Here is a 16,485-nt window from a genome sequence, read left to right as displayed (position 1 = left end):
GTCTCGATTTTACAGCACCACCAATTGTTAATCTGACTTTACCAGCTTTGGGATTCCTTCTCACACTGATTTCATCTTGTTGTTTTCAATTTTTTTTCCTGCTCTGCAGCTGTCACTGTTTTGAACCAGCCGAAATGGCTGGTTTCTTTCCTGCCAAAGTTAAGGAGTTTATCCTGTCCCTTCACCCCCGGAGTCTTTTGCCTTTCACCACCAAGGTCTTTGGAGCTTTCCCTTTCTTCTGTCAATCCCTCTGAGATTGCCTGTGCCTTTTAGAGGCTTTCTGCCAGGAAAATTCAGGCTTCAGGACTGGAGCCCCTGATCCCTCAACCCCGCTCCATGATGACATCACTGCCAGAAGTCTGCTGAATCTGATATTAAAACTATACATTTGACATTATAAGTAAGAAATGGCATCTTTCCTAAAATATGGGCAAGGTGGAAGGTAATGTAATATAGAGGTTGATGTACTGCCAATATAGTTCACAATGCTGCATAAAAAGTCTGAACACCCCCCACCCCCCCAAAAAACAAGGAACAAATTTACCTGTGTGGATATTGCACTTTTTTTGGAGAATTCTGTGCATTGTCCAAAAAATAAAGTCTACTTATTTTGAAGCAGAAATGGAGATTATAGTGAGCTACAAAGTCACAACTGTTACTCAGAAACACATGATATTGAATGATGAAGGTTGTTGATAAGAAAAGAAAAGCTCTTTTATTGAATTCCCCCTCATTTTCTTTGATAAATTCAGAGCTAAAAAAAGTAAGAATGTAGCTTAATATCAAAAACAAAATCTCTCAACATCCAGGAATTTTTAAAAAATAGCATTACAATGTAATATTAATAAAACCACAACTTATGTAGACTGTCTTCTGCATTTATCAAAAATATCACTGTCTTGGAGGCGGGGCTGGTGTCGCGATGGAACAACGTGCGATCTTGAAGCTCCAAGATTGCCATCGATATCTCTGCCACTAGACGGTCCTTTTGGACCTAACCCATCCTATAGAGACAGTGATAGAGAAGGGCACATCCTGCTGATCCCAGGGACACCGCAAAGTCCCTGGTGGAGCCAGGAGAAGCCCTTTTTCCAGTGGTGGAGAAGCAGCCATTAAAGCTGCTGAAGTTGGGACAGCTCCAGAACAGAAGAAAAGCTGGAGAGAAAGTGTGTCGATTTGGTAAAATAACTTTTATTATTAGTTGAGAGAACACCCTAAAAGGTTAAAAGTAAAGTTGAAATTGAAGACAGAAGAGGTCAAGTGGTGAGATTAAGCTGGAGTCAAACTTAGTGTGTGTTTTTTAATTCTTTTATTGCTGGAACTTTTACAAATGCTTTTTAATTTTTAAACTGAACTGGCCATTTTTTCTTTTTCTTTTCTTTTTCTAATACTTACAGAATAATTTTTTTATTGATTAGGACTTTCCTTTTCTTTTTTTAATGCCATATTGTATCTTTTTAAAAAAATCCTTTAGTTTGGAATATAAGGAGGGAAGTGAAAATAGAGGAAGATAAGTAACACCACCATCTAGAGGCTTGGAAACATTGTTTTTCTTTTCTTTGTCTGAGCATTTGATAATCTTGAACAAAGTAAGAGCTGGTGTTATATTTCAAAGACTCTGAGCTTGTTTATTGAAAATGATAGTGGGATGAGCATGGAAGATTGTTTATACAGGTGATCCTCTGGGACTATCAGTGGTTGGAGTCTGGAGTTAAAAGAAAGCTTGAAGTTGAAAGAAAGACAATTGCAGTGACCTTGAAAAGAGAATTGCTAACTTTGTTTGGAACTTAACAAAAGAGCCTTGGATTCTATATAGTGGCAGTGTGTGTGTGTGTGTGTGTGTGTGTGTGTGTGTGTGTGTGTGTGTGTGAATATGTGTGTGTGTGTTGCATTTGTGCTGATAAATAAATAAAGGGAGACTTTATAAAGTCTCCCTTTATAGACAGAGAAAGGAAGCAGTATGCTTCCTCCCATATTTGGGCATACCAGGGGTTGTGATATATATACCTATTTCCCTGGCTTAGTTGGTAAGGGAGGAGAGCCTGTGGCTTAGTGGCTAACACAACTGCCTAATATGTAATACAGCACAGGTTCAAATCCCAGTAAGGATATGGCTAGCTGATGAGAGCTAAATAGCTTGAAATAGATCTATACTAGTCTCCCTTTATTTATTTATCAGCACAAATGCAACACAAATGTAACAAAGGCAACAGTAAAAATAATGGCTTTCTGTCTGGATGGTCTCTTGGGATGAGCCAATAGACAGAGAAAGGAAACAGTATGCTTCCTCCCATATTTGGGCATACCAGGGGTTGTGACACTATGGGACTAATGGAAAAGGAGGAACTAGCACAAAAACTTAGAGGTGCTAAACAGAACTACTTTGAAGATGCAAAGAAACCAGGTAGATGGTTAGTGTATAAACTGAAAAAAGAAAGAGAATCAAGAAAAATAATGCAACTAATGGATGATCAAGGGCAAATTTGCCATGGAAATAGAGAAAAGAAAAAGATTATAAAAGATTACTAGTGAAAACTGTATGAACAAGAGAATATAGATGAGGGAAGAGTTAAACAATATTTGCAGAAAGCGAATCTAAAGAAACTGAAGTGATGCTAGAAGGGAATATAATGATGATGGAGTTAACTGAAGCACTTAAAAAACAAAGGCTCCAGGTCCAGATGGACTGCCAGCGGAATTTTATAAGACACTACAGGAATCGTTGAGTCTTCCATTGCTAGAAGTTATGAATGAAGTCATGTTAAAGGTTACCCAAATCATGGTCAGAAGCATACATTACACTTGTGCCAAAGGAGGAAGCCGACCCACAACAAATTAAGAACTATAAACCTATTTCCCTGCTAAATTCAGACTATAAAATCTTCTCTTCAATATTGGCAGAAAGACTTAAAAGATATTTAAATAACTTTATTCATTCTGATCAAAATGGGTTTCTCCCAAAGAGACAAATTAAAGATAATATGAGAATAATTCTGGACACTTTGGAATACTACGAGGCTCATCCTGAAAAACAAATGGCCTTGATATTTCTAGATGCACAGAAAGCCTTTGACAATGTGAATTGGCAATTTATGTTATTACAGTTGGAGCAAATGGGCTTTGGCAAGAAATTTATTCAAGCCATAGAAGCTATATATCATAAACAAACAGCAAAAGTAATGATAAATGGGGAACTGACAGATTCTATTGATATAAGGAAAGGGAAAAGACAAGGCTGCCTATTGTCACCTCTTTTGTTTGTGTTAACATTAGAAGTTTTAAATAGAAATATTAGAGAAGAAAAAGATATAAAAGGAATGAAAATTAAAAAAGAAGAATACAAACTGCAAGCATTTGCAGATGACTTGGTTTTCATTTTAGAGGATCCATTAGAAACAGCACTTAAATTGATAGAAAAGATAGAGGAATATGGAAAAGTAGCAGGCCTGAAAATAAATAAAGCTGAAATAAAGATTCAGACAAAGAATATGTTAGCAAGACAAAAGGAAGAATTGGCGGAAGCTTTGAAGATACAGGTCACGAATAAGGTCAAGTATTTGGGGATATATTTGACAGCAAGATGCAGTACACTTAAAGAAAATAATTATCATAAACTTAAACAACAGATTGTGACAGACCTGATGAAATGGGAAAATTTACAGGTATCACTAATTGGGAGAATATCAACAATCAAGATGAATATACTACCCAGGATTTTATATTTGTTCCAGACAATTACAATCAGATTAGGGAAAGAATATTTTGAAGATCTAAATAAAATAGTGTTGAAGTATATTTGGCAGGAAAAGAAAGCAATAATAAAATTAAACCTGTTGCAAGATTCTAGAACAAGAGGAGGATTTGGCCTGCCTAATTGGTAGTTATACTATCAGGCAACAAGCTTGATGTGGATTAAGGAATGGATAACGCTAAGAAATTCTAGACTATTGACACTAGAAGGACATGATCTGTTGTTGGGATGGCATGCTTTCTTATGGAACAAGGGAATTAAAACACAGGGATACTTCAGAAGACATATACGTGAGGCTTTGTTATTAAGCTGGGAGAAGATTAAAAGGCATCATTATTTAAAAATTCCAGTCTGGTTATCAACTATTGAAGTTTTTTCATATCCAATAACATATAAAAAGGAACAAACAGTTAGATATGGTGAAATATTGAATGCTAAGGGTAAACTTAAATCTATGCGAGAACTGGAAGAACAAGGTATAAGGATGAATTGGTTTTCATATGTGCAAATACATTCTAGATATGATAAAGATTTTAAAATAGAAGGCTTTTATGATAAAATGACTGACTTAGATAAAATCCTGAAAGGTACCGATGAAAAGATGATTAAAAAACATATGGATACTTATTAGAGGTTAAGCTAGAGGAGGAACAAGTTAAAGAAACAATTATTGCTTTGTGGGGGGGATTTTGGACATGGGTTTGGTTTAGAGAAATGGCAAAAATTGTGGTCTCAAAATTATAAAATGACAATGTCAACAGGCTATAAAGAAAATTTGTATAAGATGTTTTACAGGTAGCACTTACCCCTGATTAGAATAGCAAGAATGTTTAAGAATAAATCCAGAAAATGTTGGAAATGTCATCAGATACCAGGCTCATATTACCATATGTGGTGGACATGTGCAGAAGCTAAAAGATACTGGACTAAAATTTTACACATGGTTGGAAAAAATGATAGAAAAACATAGACTTCAAACCAGAGATATTCTTATTGGGGATTTTGCTGGAAAGTAGAGAATTGAAATATCTGATTGTAAATGTGTTAACAGCAGCTAGAATTGTATTTGCAAAGAAATGGAAAAACAAGAAAACACAGGAGGAAGTTATTCAGAAAATAATGGAATGTGACGAAATGAGCAAACTGACATTTGAAATCAGAGAACAAGAAGATAAACAATTTTGGAGGAAGAGCCAATGTCGCTACAAGACGGACATGCGATCTCAATGCTCTGAGATCTCTATCAAAACTTTTATCACTGGGTGGTCCAATCGGACCTAAACTGTCCCGCAGAGATGGTGAATGTGAAGAATACGTCCTGCTGATCTCAGGGACACCGCAAAGTCCCTGATCAACCCAGAAGAAGTTCTTCTAGCTGGAGATAAAAGCACAGCCCCTAGGCTGATAGAGTTGGGCAGCTCCAAATGGAAGGAAACAGAAAGAAAAAGTGTTTACAGCTGGTGAGGAATTTTTACCATTTTAAAAGAGACTGCCTACAAAAAACTTAAAATTAATTTAAATCTGAGAACAGAAAAAATAAGTGGCGGAATTAAGTTTTGAATGGTTTTGGTCAGTGTGTTATCTTGCTCTTAAATGGATGGAATTTATGCAAGGCTTTTAAAATGAGTGGATTAAGTTTTCTTCTATCATTTTTATTATTATTATTATTATTATTATTATTATTATTATTATTATTATTATTATTGTACAATTGTATCACAGCGGCCAGTTGTTTCGCCGGATTTGGCATTGGTTACTAGTCGGGCCCCACCCAGGGGCCTAGGACGTCGTAACGTATTTTCGTAATATGCGTGCAGATCCAAGCAGTGCGGCTTTTTGCATTTGACTGATGGTGATTTTGTCAATATTTAACTGTTTTAAATGTAATTCCAGTGCTTTTGGAATAGCACCCAGTGTGCCAATTACCACTGGAATTACCACTGCTGGTTTGTGCCATAGTCGTTGAATTTCGATTTTTAAGTCCTGGTATCTTGCGATTTTTTCATGTTCCTTCTCGGCGATCCTGCTATCACCTGGTATTGCAATGTCTATGATTGTGACCTTATTTTTCTCAACCAGTGTGATGTCTGGTGTATTATGCGCCAGTATTTTGTCGGTTTGTATACGGAAATCCCACAAGATCTTGACCATCTGATTTTCTGTGACTTTTTCAGGCTGATGTTCCCACCAGTTTGTTGCTGTTTTAATATTATAATTTTTGCACAAATTCCAATGGATCATTTGTGCTACTGAATTGTGCCGCAATTTATAATCAGTCTGCGCGATTTTTTTACAGCAGCTGTAATTATTATTATTATTATTATTATTATTATTATTATTATTATTATTATTATTATTATTGCAACCTATGGACTAAAATTCTCCTTCCTCATTACTACATATGTATTTCTCTTTTTCTTCTCTATTTTACTCAAGAATTTGATTTTTATTCTTTTAACTTGGAATATAAGAAAGAAAAGAAAAGAAGGAAGGAAAGAAAGAGAATTCTAACAGAGGGAAAGTTAGTGTTGTAGCTCGAAGGCTGGAGGCTTGTGTATTGGGAACAAAGCACTTTCACTTTCCTCACTGAACAGTCTGGCTTGGCAATTCAAAGTCTCACAGTTTGTTTATAGAGAATGATAAAAACCAAAGGACGAATTGTTTACACAGGTGTCCTTTTGAACTATATCTCTAACCAGAGAAAGTGAAGAGAAGATTTTACTATGAATTTATGTTTAACCTTGTAAAAATCCTTCAAGCCAGAACAGCAGTATTTGTCAGCTGGAAATTATGGCACAACTTAGGAAACTTTACCCCCCTCAGAGAGGGCGGCAATCTGGGAGTCGGGATACCTGGCTTAGTTTAGAAGTACACCTGACAGCCGTGACCAAGGGGGGCTTTTACCAGGTTTGCCTGATACGTCAGTTGCACCCCTTTCTGGATTGGGATGCTCTGTGCACAGTCACTCATGCCCTCGTCCTTTCTCGCCTGGACTACTGCAACACTCTCTACATGGGGCTGCCCTTGAAGAGCCCCCAGAGGCTTCAGCTGGTCCAGAATGCAGCCACGCGGGTTATCATGGGGGTACCTAGGTGCTCCCATGTTACACCCCTTTTAGGTAGCCTGCACTGGTTGCCGGTTGTCTTCTGGGTGGGATTCAAGGTACTAATTATGAACTTTAAAGTGCTCTATGGCTTAGGCCCAGGGTACCTGCGAGACCACCTACTGCCACCAGTAGCCTCCCACCATCCAGTGCGATCCCACAGAGTTGGCCTCTTCAGGGTGCCGTCAGCCAGACAGTGTTGGTTAGTGACCCCCAGGGGGAGAGCCTTCTCTGTGGGAGCGCCTTCCCTCTGGAATGGGCTGCCCCCGGAGCTTCGCATAATCCCTGACCTCCGGTCCTTCCAATGTGCCCTAAAAAGTTGGCTTTTCCAGGAAGCCGGCCTGGCCAGAATAGAATAAAATATAGGATTAATTTGGTTGTTAATTTTAATTTAATTTTTAAAATGTTATTGTAAATATCAATTGGGTTTTTTGGGATACTTTATTTAATGTCCATTTAATTTTTGTAATGTGTGTTTTCTTTTATGTTGTATGCTGCCCTGAGTCCTTGGGAGAAGGGCGGCATATAAATCTAATAAAACTTAACCTCAACCTCAATTTCAACAGCAGAAAGAAGCTTTCAGATTGCAAAAGATAATGTTTGAAATTCAGAAATTATCAAACACATTTGAGAGGACGGAGAAGAAGTTGGAAAATCTAGAGCATCTAACAGTAAAATATGATGAAGAAGTTGGAGATGTTTATCAAGTGGAAAAAGTGGAGGTTAGAGTCCTAAAAACCAAAGAGAAAAATGATCACAAAGAAATCAAATCCGCTGATATCTATGGTGATTGGTATGTGTCTGGAAATGGAAAGAGTGGAATACAGAAAGAGGAATTAAATGGAGGGGAACTTTACCCCAGATGGCAAGATACAGAAGAAGAAAAAATAAAATTTATGGATTTAAAGAGATAAATTTTATTAGCAACATCATTGATAACACCACTGACAATTAAAGATAAGCTGATCAAGGAAACAGAAGAAGGGCATCAAAATTACATGAGACACTCAATAAGCAATGAATTGCAGAGGAGTCCATGCAAATTTGATTAAGGAGATGATTAGAGGACTGATACCACAAATGGCAGAAAACATGAGATTGTTTTGCTATTGGAAAGATACAGGTTGATAGATGAAAGTGTAGAATCTAAAACTAGTGAAATTTAGTGAAATTTAGTGACAATAGATATGGTTAAATAAACAACTGATAATGATAATAATGTATACATATGTATTGGTATGACAAGTAGTAATTGGATATGAATATTGAATGGTACCTATAAAAGGAAAATTAGAAATTATTTGGTTATATATAAAGGTTAATAAAAAAGAACTAAGTTGAATTTAGCTAAGTTTTTATTATTAGAGTGGGGGAAATGCTATGATAATGAATGAACAATGTGTTATGATAACAATGTGTGTGTATATATATATGTTGTATTTAGCAATAGCAATAGCAGTTAGACTTATATACCGCTTCATAGGGCTTTCAGCCCGCTCTAAGCGGTTTACAGAGTCAGCATATTGCCCCCAACAACTATCCGGGTCCTCATTTTACCCACCTCGGAAGGATGGAAGGCTGAGTCAACCCTGAGCCGGTGAGATTTGAACCACTGAACTGCAGCTAACAGTCAGCTGAAGTACTGCACTCTAACCACTGCGCCACGTCGGCTCTTATTTGTGCTGATAAATAAATAAAGGGAGACTAGTATAGATCTATTTCAAGCTATTTAGCTCTCATCAGCTAGCCATACCCTTACTGGGATTAGAATATATATATATAGTCTGCCTAGTATGTAATATAGCCTAGGTTCAAATCCCAGGAAGGGTATGGCTAGCTGATGAGAGCTAAATAGCTTGAAATAGATCTATACTAGTCTCCCTTTATTTATTTATCAGCACAAATTAAAAAAAACACAAATATAACAAAAGGCAACAGTAAAAATATTGGGTTTCTGTCATGATGGACTCTTGTGACGAGCCGATTGACAGATGATGGAAGCAGTTAGCTTCCTCCCATAATTGGGGCTTACCAGGGGTTGTAAAAATCTAATAGATACCTTTCACCCTGGCTTCGCTGATAACGGATAAGAGCCTGTGGCCTAATGGCTAAGAAGTCTGCCTAGTATGTAATATAGCCAAGGTTCAAATCCCAGTAAGGGTATGGCTAGCTGATGAGAGCTAAATAGCTTGAAATAGATCTATATTAGTCTCCCTTTATTTATTTATCAGCACAAATAAAAAAAACACAAATATAACAAAAGGCAACAGTAAAAATATTGGGTTTCTGTCGTGATGGACTCTTGTGACGAGCCGATTGACAGATGATGGAAGCAGTTAGCTTCCTCCCATAATTGGGGCTTACCAGGGGTTGTAATATATATATATATATATATATATATATATATATATATATATATATATATATATATATATATATATATATATATATATATATATATATATATATATGATAGATAGATATTAGATAGATAGATAGATAGATAGATAGATAGATAGATAGATAGATAGATAGATAGATAGATATGTAGATGTAGATGTAGATGTAGATGTAGATGTAGATGGGTACAACATAAGGAAATTGGAAGTAAATTGTAAACAGTGATTTGGAAAGGAGGATTAGAAATTTTTGTTACTAAATATTATTGATGTTTAGTCAGAATAAGCCATAAGGATATAGTGTTATTGGAGGATATTAAAAATAACAAATGAAATGCCAGTATGTGGTCAGGTTTTTAAAATCTTGGTACATTTTATGATGAAGGACGTTTAAACAATTATAGTCAAATGAAAATGGAGGTATGACGATGGTAATATGTATACAAATATCTGATTTAAAATACTTGAGTTAATGCGAATTTTGTGACGATAGTGGAAGAGATGCACGAAAGCTTTTTGTAACCAACTGATACACTTTCTACAGTATGTAAAGGAGGATTCTTTGTGTTGTGTTTGTTTTGAAAATTTTAAATAAAAAAACTTTTAATAAAAAAAGAAGATAAACAATTTTATAAGATATGGGATTTATTTTATCAATGGTTAGTTAAAATATATGGAAATGAAATATACTAGAGAATCTTACAATACAAGGATAATGGAATGATATAGAATATACCGTATTTTCACGACCAAAAGCCGCACCGGATTAAAAGCCGCAGTATCAATTAACGTTAATTTTTTAAACTTTTTCCACATATAAAGCGCACCGGGTTATAAGCCGCGTTCAGAGACCCGGCTCCCCTTGGTTCCTCATCGAATCACGTGCACAGGTTGCAACTTGGAACTCCGTCTGCCCGAGTTGGGGCATTTTCTGGCTTGGGACGCTCCGGCGGCTTCTTCGGGAGGCAGCCCGCCGGCTTCGGCGAAGGCTGGGACGGAGAGCGCGGCGACCGTGGAGCATGTGTAAAGTACTTTCGCCCCCACGCCGGCCCCCCTCACCGCGCGCCGGCCTTCGGGGATGAAGGGGCAGGACTTCCCGGGCGGAAGGCATGCCTGGCTCTGCGGCTCCAGCCCCAGCACCTTTCGGCCGAGCCTCTCCCGCCAGGCGGCCGCCTTCCTCCGCTGAGCGGCCCCGCGCAGCCTCGCCACCCCGGGAGATCGCCAGCGTGGGGGCCTGGGGCGCCGCGGCCAGGGAAGCCAAACCGGGCGGCGGCGGGCAGGGCGCCCGGGTTGCGGTCCCCGAGGCGGGCGGGTGGGCGCACGTGGCAGGCGTCGGCTAGCGGGAGGCTTCGGGCTCCGCTGCTCTCCCGGCTCTTGCCCGGCCGGCGTGGTGTGCTGGGAAGACCGGCGCCGCACCGGCCACCCGCGCGCCCTTGACCGGCAGCGCAGAGCCGGCTGGGGCGCGGAGCGGAGTTAGGCAGGGCGACTGCCGGGGCGGATGGGGTGCTCGGCGCCGGCAAATCCTGAAGGGCTGAGCCGGTCAGCCGTCCCTTTTGCCGTCCCTTCTTGCGGTGGCGGGGGTGACGGAACAGCTCAGTCTATAGGGGCTGGGAACTGGGTGGCTCTCTGCTCGCCGACTGAGAAAGTAGCGAGGTTGAAGGGAGAGACCCGAGGGACGTGTGCATGCTTGCGAGCTTCAAGTTTGAGCGTCGGGAGGGAGAGATTTTCTATCTTTTTTCACACATAAAGCGCACCGGGTTATAAGCCGCACTGCTGGTTTTTGATAAAATTTTAGGATTTTCAGTGCGGCTTATGGTCGTGAAAATACGGTAATATAAAGATGTACTACCATTGGATGGATTTAGGATAATGTAATGAAATGCCATAATATAAATTAAATTTAAAATTCAGAATATCTAACATAAAATGAAGTAATAATAGTTATAGTCACATAAATGATTAATAATGATAATGTATACATATATACTAGATAATATGAGATTTTATATAAATTGTAAATGAGGACTATGGAGAGGCTGTACAAAGGTTTTGTAACCAACCAGCACACTGTATGTAACTGGAAGATGGTTTTATGTTTTATGTTTTGTTTGTGTTTGTTTGTCTAAAAACAAACAAATTATTTTTTTAAAAATATCACTGTCTTAAGACGTTCTTCACAGACGAAATCCTTAAAGTTCTGTAATCTAGAATTAAATATTATTTACGTAAATCCTTCATGTTGCTAGCTGTGTGTGTGTGTGTATGAGAGAGAGAGAGGGAGGGAGGGAGGGAGGGAGGGAGGGAGAGAGAGAGAGAGAGAGAGAGAGAGAGAGAGAGAGAGAGAGAGAGAGAGAGAGAGAGAGAGAGAGAGAGAGAGAGAGAGAGAGAGAGAGAGAGAGAGATGGGATTCAAAAAAATGTTACTACCGGTTCTGTGGGTGTGACTTGGTGGGTGTGGCATGGCTTGGTGGGCATGTAATTGGCAGGATACTGTAAAATCCCCATTCTCTTCCCACTCCAGGGAAAGGTTACTGCAAAATTCCCATTTCTTTCTGATCAGCTGGGACTCGAGAGGTAGAGAATAAATGGAGGCAGGGCCAGTCAGAGGTGGTTTTTACCGGTTCTCTGAACTACTCAAAATTTCTGCTACCAATTCTCCAGACGTGATCAGAACCTGCTGAATACCGTGTGTGTGTGTGTGTGTGTGTGTGTGTGTGTGTGTGTGTGTGTGTGTAAATACATATATAAGTGAAGTTTAAAGATATAAAGACTAGTTACTTTGTGCATATTTATAAAGTATGTATATTTTAGTTTCAATAGTTAAGTTAATACATCCCTTTCTAAATATTGTTATTTGCTTATTTTGAATAAATATGATACAGAATTTCAGCAGTTACAATATATTTTTATGGTTGAAGTCAGTCAATTTAATTTTATTCAATAATGACATAAATTAACATTATGTGTGAACTTAGCCACTTGCCTGCTTTCTCATAACATTACATTGATACTGTATATCTGTGTGCATCTCCTGCAACATAACTGGCACATAGACATGTACTGCTACATATTTTAAAGTGTGTAAAATGGTTTAAATTATTCAGGTAGAAGGAAAATTGGGAGAGATAATTATTGCTGTCAGGCCTGCAGCCATATTCCTTTTTGGATCTTTGGCCTGCCACACTTTTTATTATTCTACTATACTGTTTCTATTGTGGGAAAATGGGAGGGGGGATGGTATGGAGTAAAATGCTATATAGCCAAATTAAAATTCCTTTCTAGAATCCAAGGTCATCGTTTGTACACCTCTGCACCTAACTGGAACTGGATGGGTGGAACTGCCAGCATGGCAGTGGAAGATTGGACCATGTGATGGACTTGTGGGTGTGGGAGCAAGAGCATGAACTGTGTGGGGGAAAAACTAGGAAGGTCAGGTTCGAGTTTCCCCCAGATGTGCCAACATGGCTCTCTTAATAATTTGGAACTTTGAGCAATACTTTGCCTTGGACTCTGATTTAATTTTGGATGCTATTTGGAACGCTGAGAATTGCATTGATCCTTTGCAAAAGCTTTATATTTTGTTTTCTATAGGGTACTGTCAACCATGACAGATGCAATCTTGGCCAGAGTATATAAACATTGCGACCTAATCACACTTGCAGAAGAAGCCGCAATCCCAGTGATAAATGGGTTGTCTGATTTTGATCATCCTATCCAGATTTTAGCTGATTATCTTACACTCCAGGTAATAGCTTTCCATTCTTTGATTTAAAGTATAATTTTAGCAATTTGTGCTAAAAATTAGGTATATTTGAGCTTAAGCGTATGTATAGGTCTATCTTAGAGAGTTAAGATTTGAATTTAAGTTAAGAAATTGGTAGAAGAAAGTATTTGTAGTTCAGGGTTGAACTGTGGGGTTTTCTGTGCTTGGTGGTTTTGTTGCAGACATTTCATTACCAACTAGGTTTTTCCCTGCAAAAACGGGCCCTTTTTTGTAAAAAATAAATAAATGCATGCATAGCCTCATGGAGGCTTAAAGAGTGCTGCTGGGGGCTGGGGGGGCAAAAAACAGCCTATTTTTTGCTCATTTCTGCCCTCCCCAGCCCCCAGGAGCTCTCTGAAAGCCTCCATAAGGGTATGCACGGCCATTTTTGTGAGTGGGACTTCAGGAGGCAAAAAAAATTCTGTATTCAATGTATAAGATGCACCCAGATTTTCAGCCTCTTTTTTGAGAAAAAAAGGTGTATCTTATACTCTGAAAAATACAGTATATAGACTGTATGATACCAGATCATCAAGGTTTGTATAAACATTTGTGACTGTTGTTATTTCTTTCTGTCCAAATCCCTGAAGTCATATTTCAAAAAGGAGTGAAACAATGAAAAAATACCGTATTTTTCAGAGTATAAGTTGCATCAGATGCACCTTAATTTTTGGGGAGGAAAACAGGAAAAAACTTTCTGCCTCTGCCTAGCAGCATCCATCAATATTAATCTGGCTAGCATTCTTGCAGCCAACGGCCTGGTTAGCTTCAGCACATTATTGCAGCCTGATTTATCAGGAGCAGCTGATTGGCTGGGAATGGGAGATGGAACTGGCCAGGAGGAACACACGCCCTGTTTTTGCAATCTTGGAGGAAAAAGAGTGTTTCAGGCTGTGGGCAGTTCCAGGCTGCAGGGATCACAGATCCATCTCCTGGGCCAGGAGCAGAAACCAGCCAGCCTCTGCCTGGGTGGTCTGGAGAAGCAGGGATGCCTAAGGAGCCGCTAAGCTTCCCCCACTTTTTTTAAAAAAAAATCAGTTTGAATTGCTTTGGGCACAAAGATTCTCCTTTGCAAAGGCATTCATCCTTTGGCCAGTGGATTTCCCCCACTTTTCTTTCTCTTCTGACCCCCCCCCAAACACTGAGACCGCCTTTTTATCTCCCGTTGGCTACCCATCAGCTGCTGGCTGCCCATTTCCACTCTTAGACAAGTTGCTTCCCCCTCCTCCCTCAGAAATGGAGGGAGAGCACCCCTCATCCCCCCATGGATGACTCACTTTCAGCCTCGCTTCATTAAAGCGGAGCAGCCCCTTTCCAACCTGCAACTTGGAGGCAAAACAAAACCCTGCGCCACACCCTTCCCCCATCTCAAAAGACCCCATTGTGCACCTGGCATCTGGTCTTGGCTTATTTGCCTCCACTGATCCCTGCTTTTTCACAGCATCCCTGGGGCCAGGCATGAGTCTCCTGCAAAGTTCGCTTCTAGCCCCCACCCAAAAGCCTCCCTAATGACCATCTGGCCTTCCAGGCTGGCCAGGGGTGAAGGCAGCTGGTGTGACATCCTGCCTGCCCACCTAAAGCTTTGGAGCTCAAGAAGGAAAGGTGGCATTGAGTGTTCACCGGAGGAACCCACCACCACCACCACACACACATTCTCTGCCCGCCGTGCACAGCTCCCACTTGCCTGGCTCCCTCCAAATGTAGCCCAGTCTGGATTAATCCTTGACCCATGCGGAGGGTGGTCGGCTTCTGCTCCTGGCCCGGGAGATGGATCTGTGATCCTGGCAGCCTGGAACTGCCCGCCACCTGAAACACTCTTTTTCCTCCCTCATATATGAAAGTTTGTATCCCTTCAGCTTATTTTCTTTCAATACCACTACATATGAAATAAGGTTTATATATACACTTCCTTGCTTAATTGTTTTATAAAAATATGTGCGTGAACGAAATATGTTTTTAATGATTGAGCAACCACTTGCTACTTAAAGTGTACCGTCATTCCTTTGACTGGATGAATCACCCAAATTATCTTTGACTGGATGTCTTTCAGTGCATGAAAAAAAAACCAAGAACATCCCTTCAGGATACCAAAAATCTCTGCACTGCAGAAGACACTGAAGCCTTTCCCAGGCATCCATGTATTGTGATTGAATTTTTTCTCCATAATAAATATAGATGAAGAGCTAATGGAACAACTATATAGTAATATCATGAATTAGTAAATACTTTTAATTGAAAATGAGAAGCAGTCAGCCTACTTAAACTGTTTTAAAAGTATAACATCATGCAATTTCATAACATATAATTAATTAAGCCATTTTCATATTTTCTATTTGTCTGGTATCATTTTATCTACCATAGTTTTCACTTTTATAGTATATTTCATCGTCAAGAATTGATATGTTTTCAGTTATAACATGATTTACTTTTTTATAGCAATTCACTGCCCATTTGCTGTGCTAATAAATCCCCATATAAGTTACCCTTTGGAATATTTACATTATCAACCATATCTCTCACACACACACCCCGATTCTGGGATGCAGAAGGAATGGAATGCAATGGAAATTACTGTTTGGCTTCCATCATCCAGGGACGTGCAGTCACTAGAGGCAAGGGAGGCGGAGCCTCACCAGTCTCCTCAGGAAAAAGAAAGAAATTTAAATATATTTTTTTAAATAATTAAAGCCAAGATAGTTGCTACCAGATTCCAGCTCACAGTGGCTTGGTGTCTGCTTAGTGTTAACCAAAGCAGGAGGCGAGAGAACTCGGGGCCTCTTTTCCATAAGGAATTTTTCGCCTTCCAAAAGTTAATAAAGAGTTAAAAGGCAAAGAAGTTCAGATGGAAAAGAGGCACTAATTCTCCCGCCTCCTGATTTGGAAGCAGCCAATCGTGTCTTCTTGAGCACGCTTACGTTGGGCGGGGCGTGCTTCAGAGGAGAGAGGAGTGGGCGAGAAGGAGGAGGCTGCCTCTTTGCTGCAGACCTGGGCGCTTGGCGGCTCCCGCGATGCAAAGTGCCCCACCATCCCCGATGCTGCCGCCCGCTGCCCCGGCCTGCTTCTCTAGGCTCCACCGCTGGAAGTCCCGGATCGCCTCTGGGGGAAGGCTGGGTGAGAAGCGGAGCGAAGCTTCTCTGCGGCCTCCCGGCACTGCCCAGAGGCTCTTGCAGGAGCATGTGTCAGCGGCCGGCGGCCTGGAGCGGCCCCGGCTGTGAGACAAGGGAGCACTTAAAGCAGCCGCTGCCGCCGCCGCCGCCACCACCCCTCCTTCGCCCGGCGGGGCCAGCCGCCGACACGTGCTCCTGCAAGAGCCTCTGGGCAGCGCCGGGAGGCCGCAGAGAAGCTTCGCTCCGTTTTTCACTCAGCCTTCCCCCAGAGGCGATCCGGGACTTCCAGCGGCGGAGCTTGGAGAAGCAGCGGACGCAGGCCGGGACAGCAGGGGGGGGCAGCGGGGCACTTTGCATCGCGGG

General features: G+C 40.5%; 1 protein-coding gene across 2 annotated transcripts in view; it reads left to right on the top strand.

Annotated features, from left to right (window-relative positions):
- OTC (ornithine transcarbamylase) overlaps positions 1-16,485 on the top strand; it is a 110,030-nt gene that overhangs the window by 59,350 nt on the left and 34,195 nt on the right. For both annotated transcript variants that reach the window (XM_087721789.1, XM_087721790.1), the window contains one exon: positions 12,844-12,997. In XM_087721789.1, coding sequence (XP_087577915.1) covers positions 12,844-12,997 — 154 coding nt within the window. The remainder of the gene's footprint in view (positions 1-12,843; positions 12,998-16,485) is intronic.

Source organism: Thamnophis sirtalis, unplaced genomic scaffold (genome assembly GCF_051295495.1).
Source record: "Thamnophis sirtalis isolate CommonGarterSnake01/CBP01778 unplaced genomic scaffold, rThaSir2_p1.2 scaffold_8, whole genome shotgun sequence".
Taxonomy (NCBI): Eukaryota; Metazoa; Chordata; class Lepidosauria; order Squamata; family Natricidae; genus Thamnophis; species Thamnophis sirtalis.
This window is presented reverse-complemented; position numbering and strand designations above follow the sequence as displayed.